Raw genomic sequence first — 15,450 nt, 5'->3', positions numbered from 1 at the left:
ATTTCATCCAGTTTGATGGATTTTTAAGTAACATCAATATTCTGACAACCCCAAATTTATATCTCAGATCCTAAGATCACTTCTGAACCCCAGATCTCAGTATCCTAGTCCTCCCTTAAAATCGTCATTAGACATCTATTAAGATGCCTGGCAGCCATCTCAGAGCTAACATACCCAAATCTGATTGCCAGTTTCCCCCAACCAGCCCCTCCTACAGCGGTCTTCTCAGTTGATGGTGGCTTCACCCTTTCAGCTCCCCAGGCCAAATGCCTTGGGACCATCCCTCTACTTCCAGTCCACCCACAAACCCTGTTGGCTCTATTCAAAATGTATTCAGAATTGGACCATTTTTGCAGTAGTCTGTAGTCTAGTCTCAGCAGACTGGTGTAAGCCTTTCAAGTGTAAGGCAGAGGTCGTGGTTCTCCTTTGCTCACAACCTCCCGGTGGCTTACTCTCACCAGGTCAAAGGCAGAATCCTCACAAGTGGGCAAGGCCCTGTGTGGTCCACCTCCCGTTTCCTTTCTGATCTCTGCTCCCTCCAACCGCCAGGTGGTGCCCAAGCAGGCCTTAGGATTAGCTTTTCCTTTTGCCTGGGACTCCCCAGCCACCCCAGTAGCCCCTTGGCTCACCTTGCACCCACTTCTGGTCTCTAGTCATATCTCCTCAGCGAGGACTTCCTTATTGTCCCTGTAGTCCCGCCTGTCTCCACGTCTGCTTGGTCTCTCTCGTCTTCAGACATCTCCCTTGTCGTATGTTCCTTGTCTGTCTCCCTCACTAAAGTGTAAGTTGCCTACAGCTGGGCCTTGTCTGTTTCTGTTTTTGTTTTCAGTGCTGTATCCCTGGTATGCAGAATGGCGCTAGTGTTTGGTAGGGGCTTGATAAATACATGTTGGAAGAGTGAATGAATGTGTCATGATTTCTAAAAGTAGATTTTCCTAGGTCTGTATCATTTAAGCAGTTTGGATCAGATTGTTTTTCTTGAAAAGACTAGTATTTGGAATGGACAGCTCTGGAGTGTGTGGGGTGGCAGTGAGATGTTACTTTGAGTTAATTTTAAATTGTAAAGATCAATCCATACATTTGGATAATCCAAAGAGACACAAATTAATTATAGACACACAATACCAAAATAAGCTGGAGAAGATAAACCAAATGAGAATATTACAAGCAATGTTAAGTAACATGTAAAAGCAATTGTTTTGGATAAATGCCACCTTTCTCATTAAATATAAATAGGATTTATAAGTTAAAGAGAAGATATTAATTTTTTAAGAGTACATTTCTGCTTCTCAGTTGATGTCATAACTTAGTTCCATCCTTAGTATAAAGCAAAGCTTTAAAAATTTAAAGTATACATAGGAGAAAAGTGAGTGATAGTTAAATTTTTGCTTCCTAATGCTCAAATGTTTCAGGTTTGAAGATCAGCTTCAGCAGTGTTTGTCAGAAGACTCAGGAGCATTTACAGGTTCGGTGTCCCTTCCGCTCTACCTTCCTCAGACTCTGGTGTCTCTGCCTCAGACTGCTGAACCTGTGATGAGAGCGTCTACGACCACCAGCCCTCAGGTGAGAAGAAAGTGCATTTGGCATTTGTATTCGAGTTAAAGACTGAGAGAATGGCTGGGGAAAATGTCATGTCTTGATTCATCGTATGCTATGATGACCAATAAATTATTATCTTAAATTAGATTTTTTCTTTAACTTAATCTGTCAATGTTAAGGTGGCTCAACGAATTCTGAGTTTCTGCTTATGAAATGAATGAAGAACGGAATTGAAACATGTTTAAGAGTTGAACAAAACCCATAGTCCTGTGCTGACACGCAGCAAAGCACTGAGGAGAGTAACAGAGGTGACCACAGCAATCCAGTTTCCGGAGCACTACTGTCCAAGCTGGGGCATCACACATCTCTCCTTTTCTGGGGTTAACTTTCCCTGAGGAAAATTAATGAGTGAGGAGGGTACGCTTATTGAAGTCAAGGGCCTCACCCATGAGTGTTCAGTGGGTCATTGGCAAAGCTACTTTTCAAAGCCAGACCCGACTGGCTCCAAAGCTCGAGGTCTTTCTACCTCAGCACCCTTCTTTCACTGGTAAAAGAAGCAAAAGCAGAGTTTCACTCATAGGTACGTGTACAGCTCTGGACAGGTCAAATGTGTGCTCCTGGAGTGGCTTTTAGGAAGCCCTTCATTGGGGAGAAAAACACATTAAGATGACATACTGTTTCCAATTCTTAGTTGGGCAGATACCTTAAAAATATTTGTATGCTTTGACTTAACAGTTCTGCCCTAAAGAAAATACTATATATGACAAAAGTTACTGTATTTTTGTTCACTGTAGAGTTAATTATGCATGAAAGTGGAAACTAAATATCCAAAGAGGGAAGTTTGGTTCAGCAGTTACAATATATATGATGTAATAGTTCCTAGCCTTTGAGAATGATATTTTACAAAAATGACTGGAAGTTGTTCATGGTAGAATCAGAAGAGAGGCATTCCATGTGCAGATGATACCAGCTGTACGTATACGTCCTGGAAGACACTGGCAGGATGTATGATAGATGCCAAGAGAGGGGTTTGTTGAGCCCAGCAGGTCCCAGCAGAGGTTTCTGACATGAGCCAGATTTAGTGCCTTTAAAGAGAATTTATCTTGGTTTATGGATATCCCAAAACTATTTTTAGTTTCTCTTTTGTTCAAATAGAATAAAAGGACAGGGGAGCAACTGCAGTTGTCAGAGGTAACAGGCACATCTCTGACTGAACGGCTGAAGCACCTAGAAGGGCTGATCCGGAGTTCAAGGGAAGAGGAAGTTGCCTCTGAGCTCCATCTCTCGGCACTGCTGGATATGGTGGACATTTGAGCTGCTGTGAGAGAGGGAGGGTCTCTCCAGAAGATTTTCTTTTACTCAAAATAATGTTATTCTCAGATGCTTGATGCATGTTGGAAATACGATTATTAATCATGCAAAATAAACCACTGGAATATCTAGTGAGGTCTTCCTCAGTTTCCAGAATGAAAGGCTGTTTCATCCTGTGTAATGTCTTTGATACTCTTACCTGTTGTCATGACCTCTTCTGACTGATGTCTGCCAACTCGTGTTTCTGTGTGTAACATTTATTTATTTATTTTTGAGTTATAGTCAGTTTACAGTGTTGTCAGTTTCTGGTGTACAGCACAATCCTTCAGTCATACATGAATATACATATATTCATTTTCAAATTCGTTTTCACTGCGAGCTACTACAAGATACTGAATATATTTCCCTGTGCTATACAGTGTAAACTTGTTTATCTGTTTTATATATACCTGTCAGTATCTGCAAATCTTGAACTCCCAGTTTATCCCTTCCCACCCCCCTCTCCCCCGGCAACCACAAGTCTGTATTCTATGTCTGTGAGTGTATCTGTTTTGTTTTGTTTTTTATATAAGTTCATTTGTCATCTTATTTATTTATTTATTTTTTAGATTCCACATATTAGCGATCTCATATGGTATTTTTCTTTTTCTTTCTGGCTTCACTTAGAATGACATTCTCCAGGGACATCCATGTTGCTGCAAATGGCATTATGTTGTCATTTTTATGGCTGAGTAGTATTCCATTGTATAAATATACAATAACTTTTTGTCCAGTCATCTGTTGATGGACATTTAGGTTGTTTCCATGTCTTGGCTATTGGAGATAGTGCTGCTATGAACATTGGGGTGCAGGTGTCTTTTTGAATTAGGGTTCCTTCTGAATATATGCCCAGAAGTGGGATTGCTGGGTCATATGGTATCTATTTTTAGTCTTTTGAGGAATCTCCATACTGTTCTCCATAATGGCTGCACTAAACTGCCTTCCTGCCAGCAGGGTAAGAGGGTTCCCTTTTCTCCACATTCTCTCCAGCATTTATCATTTGTCGACTTCTGAATGATGGTCATTCTGACTGGTGTGAGGTGATACCTCATTGTAGTTTTATTTTGCACTTCTCTGATAATTAGTGATATTGAGCATTTTTTCATGTGCCTATTGGCCATTTGTATGTCTTCACTGGAGAATTGCTCATTTAGGTCTTCTACCCATTTTTGAATTGGGTTTGTTTTTTTCTTATTAAGTGGTATAAGCTGTTTATATATTCTGGAGATCAAGCCCTTGTCAGTCTCATCTTTTGCAAATATTTTCTCCCATTCTATAGGTTGTCTTTTTGTTTTGCTTATGGTTTCCTTTGCTGTGCAGAAGCTTGTAAAGTTTCATTAGGTCCCATTTGTTTATTCTTGCTTTTATTTCTTCTAGGAGAAAATTTTTGAGATGTATGTCAGATAATGTTTTGCCTATATTTTCCTCTAGGAGATTTATTGTATCTTGTCTTATGTTTAAGTCTTTGATCCATTTTGAGTTTATTTTTGTGTATGGTGTGAGGGAGTATTCTAACTTCATTGATTTACATGCTGCTGTCCAGTTTTCCTAACACCATTTGCTGAAGAGACTGTCTTTATTCCATTGTATCTTCCTGCCTCCTTTGTCAAAGATGAATTGACCAGAAGTTTGTGAGTTCATTTCTGGGCTCGTGTATTCTGTTCCATTGATCAATATGTTTGTTTTTATACCAATACCATGCTGTTTTGATTACTGTAGCTCTGTAGTATTGTCTGAAGTCTGGGAGGGTTATTCCTCAAGCCTCTTTCTTCTTCCTCAGTAATGCTTTGGCAACTCTGGTCTTTTGTGGTTCCATATAAAGAAATTGTGATTTGATCTAGTTCTGTGAAATATGTCCTGGGTAATTTGATAGGGATCACATTAAATCTGTAGATTGTCTTGGGCATTTTAACAATATTGATTCTTCCAATCCAGGAGCATGGGATATCTTTCCATTTTTTTAAGTCTTCTTTAATTTCCGTAATCTTTTGTAGTTCTGCATGTATAAGTCTTTCACTTTCTTGGTCAGAATTATTCCTAGTTATTTTATTACTTTGGGTGCTATTTTAAAATGGATTGTTTCTTTGCTTTCTTTTCCTGTTGATTCATTGTTAGTGTATAGAAATGCAGCTGATTTTTATACATCAATCTTGTATCCTGCTACCTTGCTGAATTTTTTTTTACTAGTTCTAGTAGTTTTTGCGTGGAGCTTTTAGGGTTTTCTATATATAATATCATATCATCTGCATATAGTGATAATTTCACCTCTTCTTTTCCAATTTAGATCCCTTTTATTTCTTTTTCTTGCCGGATTGCTGTGGCTAGGACTTCCAAGACTATGTTGAATAGAAATGGTGAGAGTGGACAACCTTGTCTTGTCCCAGATTTTAGTGGCAAGGTTTTCAGTTTTTCACTGTTGAGTACTATGCTGGCTGTAGGTTTGTCATAGATAGCTTTTATTATGTTGAGATATGTTCTCTCTATACCCACTTTGGTGAGGGTTTTTTAAATCATAAATGGGTGTTGAATTTTATCAGATGCTTTTTCTGCATCTATTGAGTTGATCATATGGTTTTTGTCCTTTCTCTTGTTGATGTGGTGTATTACATTGATAGATTTGCATGTGTTGAACCATCCCATGTTCCTGGGATGAACCCAACTTGATCATGGTGTATGATCTTTTTTATGTGCTGTTGGATTATGTTTGCTAATATTTTGTTGAGGATTTTTGCATCTGTGTTCATCGGTGATATTGGTCTGTAATTTTCTTTTTTGGTAGTGTCTTTGTCTGATTTTGGTATCAGGGTGATGGTGGTTTCATAGAATGAGTTTCTGAGTACTCCCTCCTTTTCAGTCTTCTGGAAGAATTTGAGAAGGACTGGTATGATGTATGCTTTGTATGCTTGAAAGAATTCCCCAGTGAAGCCATTCGGTCCTGGACTTTTTGTTTGTAGGGAGGTGTTTTACTGCTAATTTGATTTCATTTCTAGTGATTGGTTTGTTCATGTGGTCAGTTTCTTCTTGATTTAGTCTTGGTGGACTGTATGTTTCCAGAAACTTGTCCATTTCTTCTAGGTTATCCGTTTTGTTTTCATATAGTTGTTGATAGTATTCTCATATGATAATTTGTATTTCTGTGGTATTGGTTATAACTTCTTCATTTTCCTTTCTTTTTTTAAAAATAGACTATTCTTCTAGATCAGTTTCAGGTTCACAGCAGAACTGAGTTGAAAATACAGAGAGTTCACCCATAACCCTCCCTACCCACACATATGTACTGCCCTTCCCTCAATATCCCTCATCAGTGTGGCATATTTGGTACAGTTGATGAACCAACATGGGCACATTATTATCAACCAAAGTCCATAGTTTACATTAGGGTTCACTCTTGATGTTGTACATTCTATGGCTTTTGACAAATGCATAATGACATGTATCCACTACTATAGTATCAAACAATAATTTCATTGCCCTAAAAATCCCCTGTGCCCCATCTGTTCATTCCTGCCTCCCTCCATCTCCCCAAACCCTTGGAAACCACGATCTTTTTATTGTTTCTGTAGCTGTGCCTTTTCCAGAATGTCATTTGGCTGGAATTGTACAGTTTGTAGCCTTTCCAGACTGGCTTCTTTCATTTAGTAATATGTCTTTTAAGTTTCTTCCATGTCTTTCATGGCTTGCTAGATCTTTTTTTTTAACTGCACATATATTTTTAAATTTATATATATGTACTGTTCATTGTTTCTAAGAAACTTTAGAGCTTTAGCTTTTTAAACTTACATAGTTATCAAAGGAATAAAGCCAACCACAAAATAAGAATTAATTCAAAAAGATACACACACCCTATTAACAACTATTAATTATTAACTATTTATAATTGCCAAGATATGGAAGCATCCTAAGTGCACATCAATTGTTGAATAGATAATGAAGATGCAGAGTGTGTGTGTGTTTGTGTGTGTGTGTGTGTGTGTGTGTGTAATGGAATACAACTCACTCATAAAAAAGAAAGATATTTTGCCATTCGTGGCCCTTCATTCACTTTTTTTTTTTCACTTCAAAAAGCAGAATTTTATAACTCACAGAGACATTTCCATTACATCAAAAACAACAAAATGTGTAGATATAAACTTAAACAAGGAGGCTACCTATACTCCGAAAACGGAAATGACACAAAGAAATGGAAAGCTTTCTTGTGCTCTTGGATTGGAAGAATCAATACTATCAAAATGGCCACACTACCCAAAGCAATCCACAGATCCAACACAACCCCCACCAAAATACTCACGACACTCCTTGCAGAACTAGAACGAACAATTCCAGAATTTATAAGGAACCACAAAAGACCCCCAACAGCCAAAGCAATCTTATGTTGATCTCTTTTTTTCTCTTTCTTCTTTCTGTTCTCTTTTCTTGTGGTTTGATGACTTAGAGAAGGTCCTTCAACATTTGTTGTAAAGCTGGCTTGGTGGTGCTGAAATCTTGTAGCTTTTGTTTATCTGTGAAGCTTTTGATTTCTCCCTCAAGTCTGAAGGAGAGCCTTGCTGGACAGAGTGTTCTTGGCTGTAGGTTTCCCCCTTTCATCACTTTAAATATACCGTGCCACTCCCTTCTGGCCTGCAGAGTTTCTGCTGAAAACTCAGCTGATAACCTTGTGGGAGTTCCCTTGTATGTTGTTCGTTGCTTTTCTCTTGCTAATTTTAAATATTTTCTCCTTATCCTTAATTGTTGTCAATTTGATGACTGTGTGCTTTGGTATGTTCCTCTTTGGGTTGATCCTGTGTGGAACTCTCTACGCGTCCTGGACTTGGGTGACTGTTACCTTTCCCAAGTTGGGGAATTTTCCAGTGATTATCTCTCCAAAAATTTTCTCAGGTCCTTTCTCTCTCTCTTTTCTTCCTGGAACATCTATAATACGAATATTAGTGTGCTTCATGTTGTCCCAGAGTTAACTTCATTTCTTTTTATTCTTTTTTCTTTTTTCTGTTCTGAAGTAGTGATTTCCACTAATCTGTCTTCTAGCTCACTGATCTGTTCTTCTGCTTCATTTAGTCTATTCTTGGTTCCTTCTGGTGTATTGTCCATTTCAGTGATTTTATTCTTCAACTCTGGGTATTCTTTTTATTTTCCAACTCTTTGCTAAAACTTTGTGCATCTATACTCCTCTTGAGTTCTCTGAACATCTTGGCCATCATTAAACTTTAAATCATTAAACTCTTTCTCAGATAAATTACCTATCTCCTGATCACTTATTTCTTCTTCTGGGATTTTATCTTGTGCCTTGGCCTGCGAGATATTCCTTTGCCACCTCATATTGTCTATCTTTCTGTGTATTTGTGGATTTCCTTCCACAGGCTTTGGGATTATTGTTTTCTTATTTCTAGTATCTGCCCCTGGTGGATGAGGCTGGACTAGAGGCTTATGCAGGTTTCCTGACAGGAGGAACCAGTGCCTGCCCACTGCTGGCTGAAGCTGGGTCCTGGGCCTCTGGTGGGTAGGGCCGTGTCTAGAGGCCTCTGTGGCTTGGGAAGTCTGCTGATGGGTGGGGCTGTGTTCCCACCCTGTATGTTGTTTGGCCTGAGGCTTCCCTATAGGCTGTTGGATGGGGCTAGGTCTTGGTGCTGATGATCCAATCAAGATGTCAGCCTCCAGGAAAGTTCATGTAGATTAACACTCCCGGAATGTCCACCACCAGCTTTTATGTCCCCTGAGTGAGCTGCAGCCATCCCCCACATCCCCAAGAGACCCTCCAAATCCAGCAGGCAGGCCTGGCTCAGGTTCCTATGAAATCACTGCCTCTGCCCTTCGACCTGGTGCACGTGAGTTTCTGTGTATGTTTCCCAAGCAAATGGAGTCTCCATTTCCCCCAGTCCCGTGAGGCTCCCAGAGCCAAGCCCCCCTGGCCTTCAAAACCAGATGTCCTGGGGGTCTCCTCTTCCCAATGCTGGAACCCGGGTTTGGGAGCCTGACGTGGAGCTTACAGCTCTCCTGTGGAAGGGCCTCTGCGACTTAACAAATCTTCAGCTTGTGGCTTGCCCACCTGAGGGGTATGTGGCCCAATTATATCGCAAGCATGCCCCTCCTACCGTCCTGCTGTGGTTCCCTTTTTGTTTCCAGTTGCAAAGATGTTTTTTGCTAGGTTCCAGTCTTTTTTCGATGGTTGTTTAGCATTCAGTTGTGGTTTTATTGTAGTCACAAGGAGAGGCAAGCTCGTCATCCTACCACTCCAGCATCTTGACTGGAAATCCATTTTCCTTTCTTATTTTGTTTATTTTTGCTCTCTCTTTTCTCTTCCTTGTGGGCTTGGCCAGAGGTTTCTCAATTTTGTTTACTCTTTCAAAAAACCAGCTCTTGGTTTGATTGATTTTTTTTCTATTGTTTTTTTTACTTTCTATTTTACTTATTTCCTCCCTGATCTTTATTATTTCCTTCCTTCTGCTGACGACTTTTTTTTTTTTTTTTTTTTTTGGCTCCTCTTTTTCTAATTCTTTTAGCTGGTAGGTTAGATTGTTTATTTGAGATTGTTCTTTTTTGAGGAAAGCGTGTATCACTATAAACTTCCTTAGCACTGCCTTTGCTGCACCCCATAGACTCTGTGTGGTTGTGTTTTCATTGTCATTTGTCTCAAAGTATTTTTTAATTTCTTTGATTTCATCATTGACTCATTGGTTTCTAGTAGCATGTTGTTTAATCTCCATGCTGTCATTTTTTTCTCCTTTGTTTTTCTATACTTGATTTCTAGTTTCATGGCATTGTGGTCAGAAAAAATGAAATAATTTCTATCTTCTTAAAATTGTTGAGGCTTCTCTTGTGCCTGACTACGTGATCTATCCTAGAAAATATTCCATGTGCACTTGAAAAAAATGTATATTCTATTGTGGGAGGATGTAGTGTTATGAAAATATCAACCAAATCTAATTGTTCTATTGTATCATTTAATTTCTCTGTTGCCTTATTAATTTTCTGTCTGGAAGATCTGTCCAGCGATGTTAATGGGGTGTTAAAAGTCTCCTACAATGATTGTATTCCCATCAATTTCTCCCTTTATATCTGTTAGTATTTGCTTTATGTATTTGTTTAGCTGCTCCTATATTGGGTGCATATGTTAATGAGTGTAATAGCCTCATCTTGTATTGCTACTTTAATCATTATAAAGGCCTTCTTTCTCTTTCTTTATGGCCTATATTTTAAAGTCTATTTTGTCTGAAATCAGTATTGCTACTCCTGCTTTCTTGTCATTTCCATTTGTGTGGAATATCTTTTTCCATCATCTTACTGTAAATCTGTGTGTGTCCTTCTTCCTAAAGTGGGTTTCTTGTATGCAGCACATTGTAGGTTCTTGTTTTATTATCCAGTCTTCCACTCTATGTCTTTTGATTGGAGCATTTAGTTCATTGGCATTTACAGTAACTATTGATAGATGTGTGTTAATTTTCATTTTGAACTTGGTTTTGCAGTTGATTTGGTATTTCTTCTTTGTTCCTTTCGTTTTCTTTTTGTGGCTTCATAATTTTCCTTTGTATTATCTTGGTTTCTTTTTAGTGCTTGTAACTGTATTGTAAGCTTTCGGTTTGTGGTTACCCTGTTTTGCACATATATTAACCCATTACTATATCTGTTTGTTTTAAACAGATAGTAATATAAACTCAAACCCATCCTACCAAGAACAAAAAGAAAAAAGAAAAAAAGAAAAGAAAAAACTCCATTATATTTTCTTGCTCCCCTCTCCCACCCTTAATGATTTCGATGTCCTCTTTTACAATTTCGTGTTTATTCTGTTGTAATTTATTGTAGTCATCACCTTTCCAATCATGGTTTTCTCCTTTCTGTAGCATCCTGCTTCTTTTCTGTTTAGAGTAGAACTTTCAATATTTCTTTTAGCATAGGTTTAGTGTTGCTAAATTCTTCTAGTTTTTCTTTGTGAAATTCTTTATCTCTCCTTCTATTCTAAAGGATAGCCTTGCTGGATAAAGTATCCTAGGTTGCATCTTTTTTTTCATTCAGGACTTTGAATATATCTTGCCACTCCCTTCTGGCCTGCAGTATTTGTGTAGAGAAATCACCTGAAAGCCTTATGAGGGTTCTTTTGTAATTAAGTCTTTGTTTTTCTCTTGCTGCCTTTAGAATCATTTCTTTATCCTTAACTCTGGCAATCCTGATTATAATATGTCTTGGTGTGGGTTTGTTTGGGTTCTTCTTGTTTGGGACCCTCTGTGATTCCTGTACATGGATATCTGATTCCTTCTTTAGGTTTGGGAAGTTTTCAGTCATGATTTCTTCAAATACCTTTTCAATCCCATTTGGCTCTTTCTTATCCTTTTGGGACCCCTATTATGCCTAGGTTGGCACGCTTTATATTACCCCATAGGTCCCTTATATTGTTTTCATTGGTTTTTGTTTTCCTCTCAGCTGTTCTGATTGGGTGATTTCTGTTGTCCTGTCTTCTAAGTCACTTATTTGTTCCTCTGCATTATCTAGCCTACTTTTTACAGCCTTTAGCTCAGCTCTCATCTCAGCAAATAAGTTTTCCAATTTTAATTGGTACTCTTTATAGTTTCAATTTCCTTTTTGACATATTCTCTGTCTCTATATACAGTCTCTTTTAGTTCCTTCAGTATTTTGATCACTGCTTTTTTGAAATCATGATCTAGTAGGCTATCAAGGTCTATTTAATTGATCATTCTTTCAGGGAATTTCTCTTGTTCTTTTAATTGGGAGTGGCTCCTCTGCTTCTTCATTTTACTTACATCTCTCTGATACTATGGCTTATGGAGTATCAGTTATCTACTGTGGTCCTTAAGGGGTTTATTTATTTATTTATCTAAAGTGGATGCAGAAATAAAACTAAAAAAATAAATTTAAAGAAAAAAAATATTTAAAAACAATATAATGTATAACAGAAGAACAAATTGAAGAGAAATAAAAATCGAGTTGAGAGCAAATTTTATAAAACTTAAAGGAGGAAAAAAACGTGAAAACAGTGTAAACAGTAACAGAAGAACAAAACAAAAATAAAGATCAAATTGAGACAAAAGAATAATAAAAATATTTTAAAAAAAAATTTAAAGGGATTAAAAAATAGAAAAAAAATTTTAAAAGTAAAAATTTAAAAAGTTAAAGAAAAAAGAAAAGAAAAAAAGTGGATGTATTCCCATGGAGATTGTTCACTCTTAATCATTTTGTTGAGGGGTCCTTCTTAAGTTTGGGTGGTTGCCAAGTCTTCCTTCCCTGCCTTTTGCCTGTTATCCCTTTGGTTGGGGGTGTAGCTGGTGATCTGGTAGCCAGAGCCTGCCCTGGCTATTGAACAGGGCCTCCTTTGTGTTTTGTGGTTGTTGCCGATCCTGCCTTTTCCCTGCTGTGAGAACTTCACTCACTGGTCCCAGAGGCCCTCTGGTTGTGCCCCTGGTCTGTGCTGCTCCCAGTGTTGGTAGGGAGGTGGGTCACATCTCCCTTTGCTGAACTAGTGCATGGTAGGCAGGTGGGTTGCTCCCCCGCTCCAAGCAGCTCCCTGCACCATGTCAGGTCCGTGCTTCATAGGTGGACTCAGAAAATGGCTGCACCAGCCCTTGCCCTTGCTCTGTGCCAGAACTCTGCTCCTTGTTCATTTGTCTTAGAGGCATGAGTTCACAGAGGCACCGGGGCAGAACATTCCTATCTGCCTGGGGCTATAAACAAATCAGTCCAGCCTATGAAGTTGCAGACCCCCCCTAGGTACAGGAGCCCCTACATTCAGGTTTCAACCCCTCTGCCTGGGTGGCACGCACCAGAGGATATGGTTGCTGTAGCTGAGCTCCGCCTCTTTTCTCCCGAGAACACGCCAGTAATCGTGCCATAGGTCTGAAGAGACAAAGGCTTTAGTACCCCTCCCCTCACAAGCACACCAGCAATGTCACTTTACTTTTTTTTTCTTTCATATTTTATGAGGGACCCAGGTTGTTCTGATCTGTATACCCTCCCAGCAGTGGCGCACAGCACACTGCAGTCCCCCAAGGTTGCCTCTGTACAGACTGCTGGAGTCCTCCGCCAGGCTCGAGCAGAGTCTATCTCCTCCCACACCTGCCAGTTCGCATCTAGGGCTGGGAGCCGTGGGGATCCTTAGTGCCTGTTTAACTTAGTTCTGTCAGTCAAGGGCTATTCTGTACAGATCCAAGCCTAGGAGATTCCCCCTCCATCCTGCTGACTCTTCATTGGAGAAGGGGAGACCCAGGGAATGAGAGCTATTCTTCCTTTGCCGCTCCCTCCCCATGGGACCAGTCCTGCACTATTTTCCTTTTTCTTCTTTTTCACTTTTGTCCTATCAGATTAGTGGCATATTTTGTCTTTTGAAGAAGGCAATGTTCTGTCAAAGTTCAGCAGGTGTTCTGATTGGATGGGTGGGTCTGTGGATGTCAGTCTTGGTGTATTGGTGGGAGAGGGTAAGGTACGAGCATCCTTCTACTCAGCCATCTTGACACTTCTCTTTTCAATTTTTAATATCTTTATCTTTTTATTCTACTGTCCTAAAATTCCTCTATTTTATCTCCCTGCTCTAGTGACTTTAAAACTGCTGCCACATTATGAATCACTATATTGTACACCTGTAACTTATATAATATTGTACACCAACTATATTTCAATTTAAAAAGTTAAATTTTTTTTTTTAAAAAACTGATGCCATATTTTTAATTTTTGAGTTTTTTCCCATAACGTTTCTTATTTAGAGAACCCTATTCATTCATTCACTCAGTATATAATTTTGGAGTATTCACTATGTGCCAGGCATTATTCCAAGTACTGGGGATATGGCAACAAATGAATAGAGCTTATATTCACAGAGTTTATATTTTAATGGAGCGATAGTCAGTAAACAAGATAAATATGCAAAACACTTGGCATGCTAATTGATGATAAGCAGAAAAATAAGGCAGGGAGGGAAAGAGTATGTCAGATGGTTCTTGTTTCATGTGTATAACATCCAAAACATGTGAGGACGTGTTTCGCCAAAATCGTCTTCCGTAACTTTCAATCGCCTCCATTTTAAAAAAATTTCCTTTTTCTCTGTTTTCTTGTCTTTCATGGTAGAGATTTTCCTCAAATGTCTGGCTCCTGTTGATGATGGGGCTCTGAAGAGCTTGCTGGATGCTCTAAGCTAACAGATACAGCCTGCCAGCTGATAGGCTTCTCTGCTTTTCTGCTGGGTCCCAGTTGCCAATGTTTGCAGGTCTTTTGGGGGAGCCATTTTCACCAGAGAAATCCTCCTCTTATTGCCTGAAGATATATAGCTGAGTGGGAGAAGTGGGACTCCCACATGAATGTAGACTTTCACTCAACTCCCCTGCTTTCAGTGGCCCTCAGCTGTGTCTTGTGCCTGAGTTCACACCTGCTCTACTCAACTGTTGTAGGCTTCCACACAGGTAGGGGAAGGGATCTATTGTCACACTGCTTCTTATTCAAACTTTTCACCAGTTCTTCTAATTTCTGCACCTTCCTGGGGTTCACTTGCAAGAAGGGTCTCTTTTCTTAATCGCTTCATCCCTACACATGGGTTTCAGCTTTCTCTGGCTTGTTAAGTCAGTTATCAACTCCTCCTTACATTTCCAGCCTCTGTATTTTGTTGACCTCTCTTGTTTACTGGTGCTTCCACTCTCATTCTTTCACTGTGTGTTTTTATCTCTTTTATTACTTTACGTAAGTCTAGTTTAGGTGGGAAATAGAAGTCAATGCCTGTGCTCAGTCTAACATGTTTAACTGGAAATCCTCCCCACCCTTTTTAACTGCCACTAGGATTTTCTCCTCACATCTCCTGAGATGCTCTTGTCAGTCACTAGTAAACTGTCTTTCCACATCTAGTCACCAATTCTCTGACCTCATTTTACAATCCTTTTAAAACCTCTGCACAGATCACCTTTGTCTTCACTGGCTTCTCTGACTCCACATTCCCCTACCTTTTCTCTTCTCTCTGGCCACTCCTTCCTCTCTAGACTGGAAATGGTTGGTGCCCCAAGGCTCATCCTGGAAATTCTTCTGTTTGGAATATTCACTCCCTAGTTGAGTTCATCCAATACTGTTTTCAAACATCACCTGAAAACAGATGACTCTCAAATTCCTCTCTCTAGTCTTGTCCTCTCTCTCTTGAACACCAGTATACTCAACCTGTCTACTTAAATGTTTTATGGGTATCTCTGTCTTAACATGTTCCTAACCTAAGTTGACAATTTCCTCCAAACCTCTATTTTAGTAAATATGCCCAGTTGTCCATGCCAAGAACCTCAGAGTCTTCTGTGTCCTGTTTATTGAACAAGTTGGAATTGGTAGGGTGCAAGTAGAGAGAAGCATTATTTTTTCTCATGACTGTCCCCAGAAAATCTTATCTGTGACTTCTCAGATAGATTTTACAATTTTTCCCTTTTCTTCTTAGAAATTAAAAAAAGAGAATCATCATTTTGCTCATAAAAGTCCAGTCCAGTAAAATACCTAAACTCAAACTCTGCTTCAGTTGAAACCTCTTTCCTTCCTTAGCTCTGCCAGAGTCAAGAGTTTGAGATGTCCACGTGGAACCCTTACTCCTACGCTTTGTGTTTC

The 15,450-nt window shown here is 39.3% G+C and overlaps 1 protein-coding gene across 3 annotated transcripts in view; it reads left to right on the top strand.

The window, feature by feature from the left end:
• Window positions 1-2,981, top strand: part of MCM3AP (minichromosome maintenance complex component 3 associated protein) — a 40,238-nt gene extending 37,257 nt beyond the window's left edge. For all 3 annotated transcript variants that reach the window (XM_031461104.2, XM_031461094.2, XM_031461099.2), the window contains 2 exons: window positions 1,413-1,563; window positions 2,695-2,981. In XM_031461104.2, the coding sequence (XP_031316964.1) occupies window positions 1,413-1,563; window positions 2,695-2,853 (310 nt within the window). In that variant the 3' untranslated portion in view covers window positions 2,854-2,981. The remainder of the gene's footprint in view (window positions 1-1,412; window positions 1,564-2,694) is intronic.
• Window positions 2,982-15,450: the final 12,469 nt, after the last annotated feature.

The sequence above is a fragment of the Camelus dromedarius genome, chromosome 2 (assembly GCF_036321535.1).
Source record: "Camelus dromedarius isolate mCamDro1 chromosome 2, mCamDro1.pat, whole genome shotgun sequence".
Classification (NCBI taxonomy): Eukaryota; Metazoa; Chordata; class Mammalia; order Artiodactyla; family Camelidae; genus Camelus; species Camelus dromedarius.
Note: the sequence above shows the minus strand (reverse complement) of the source record. Positions and strands in the feature narration are given on the sequence as shown.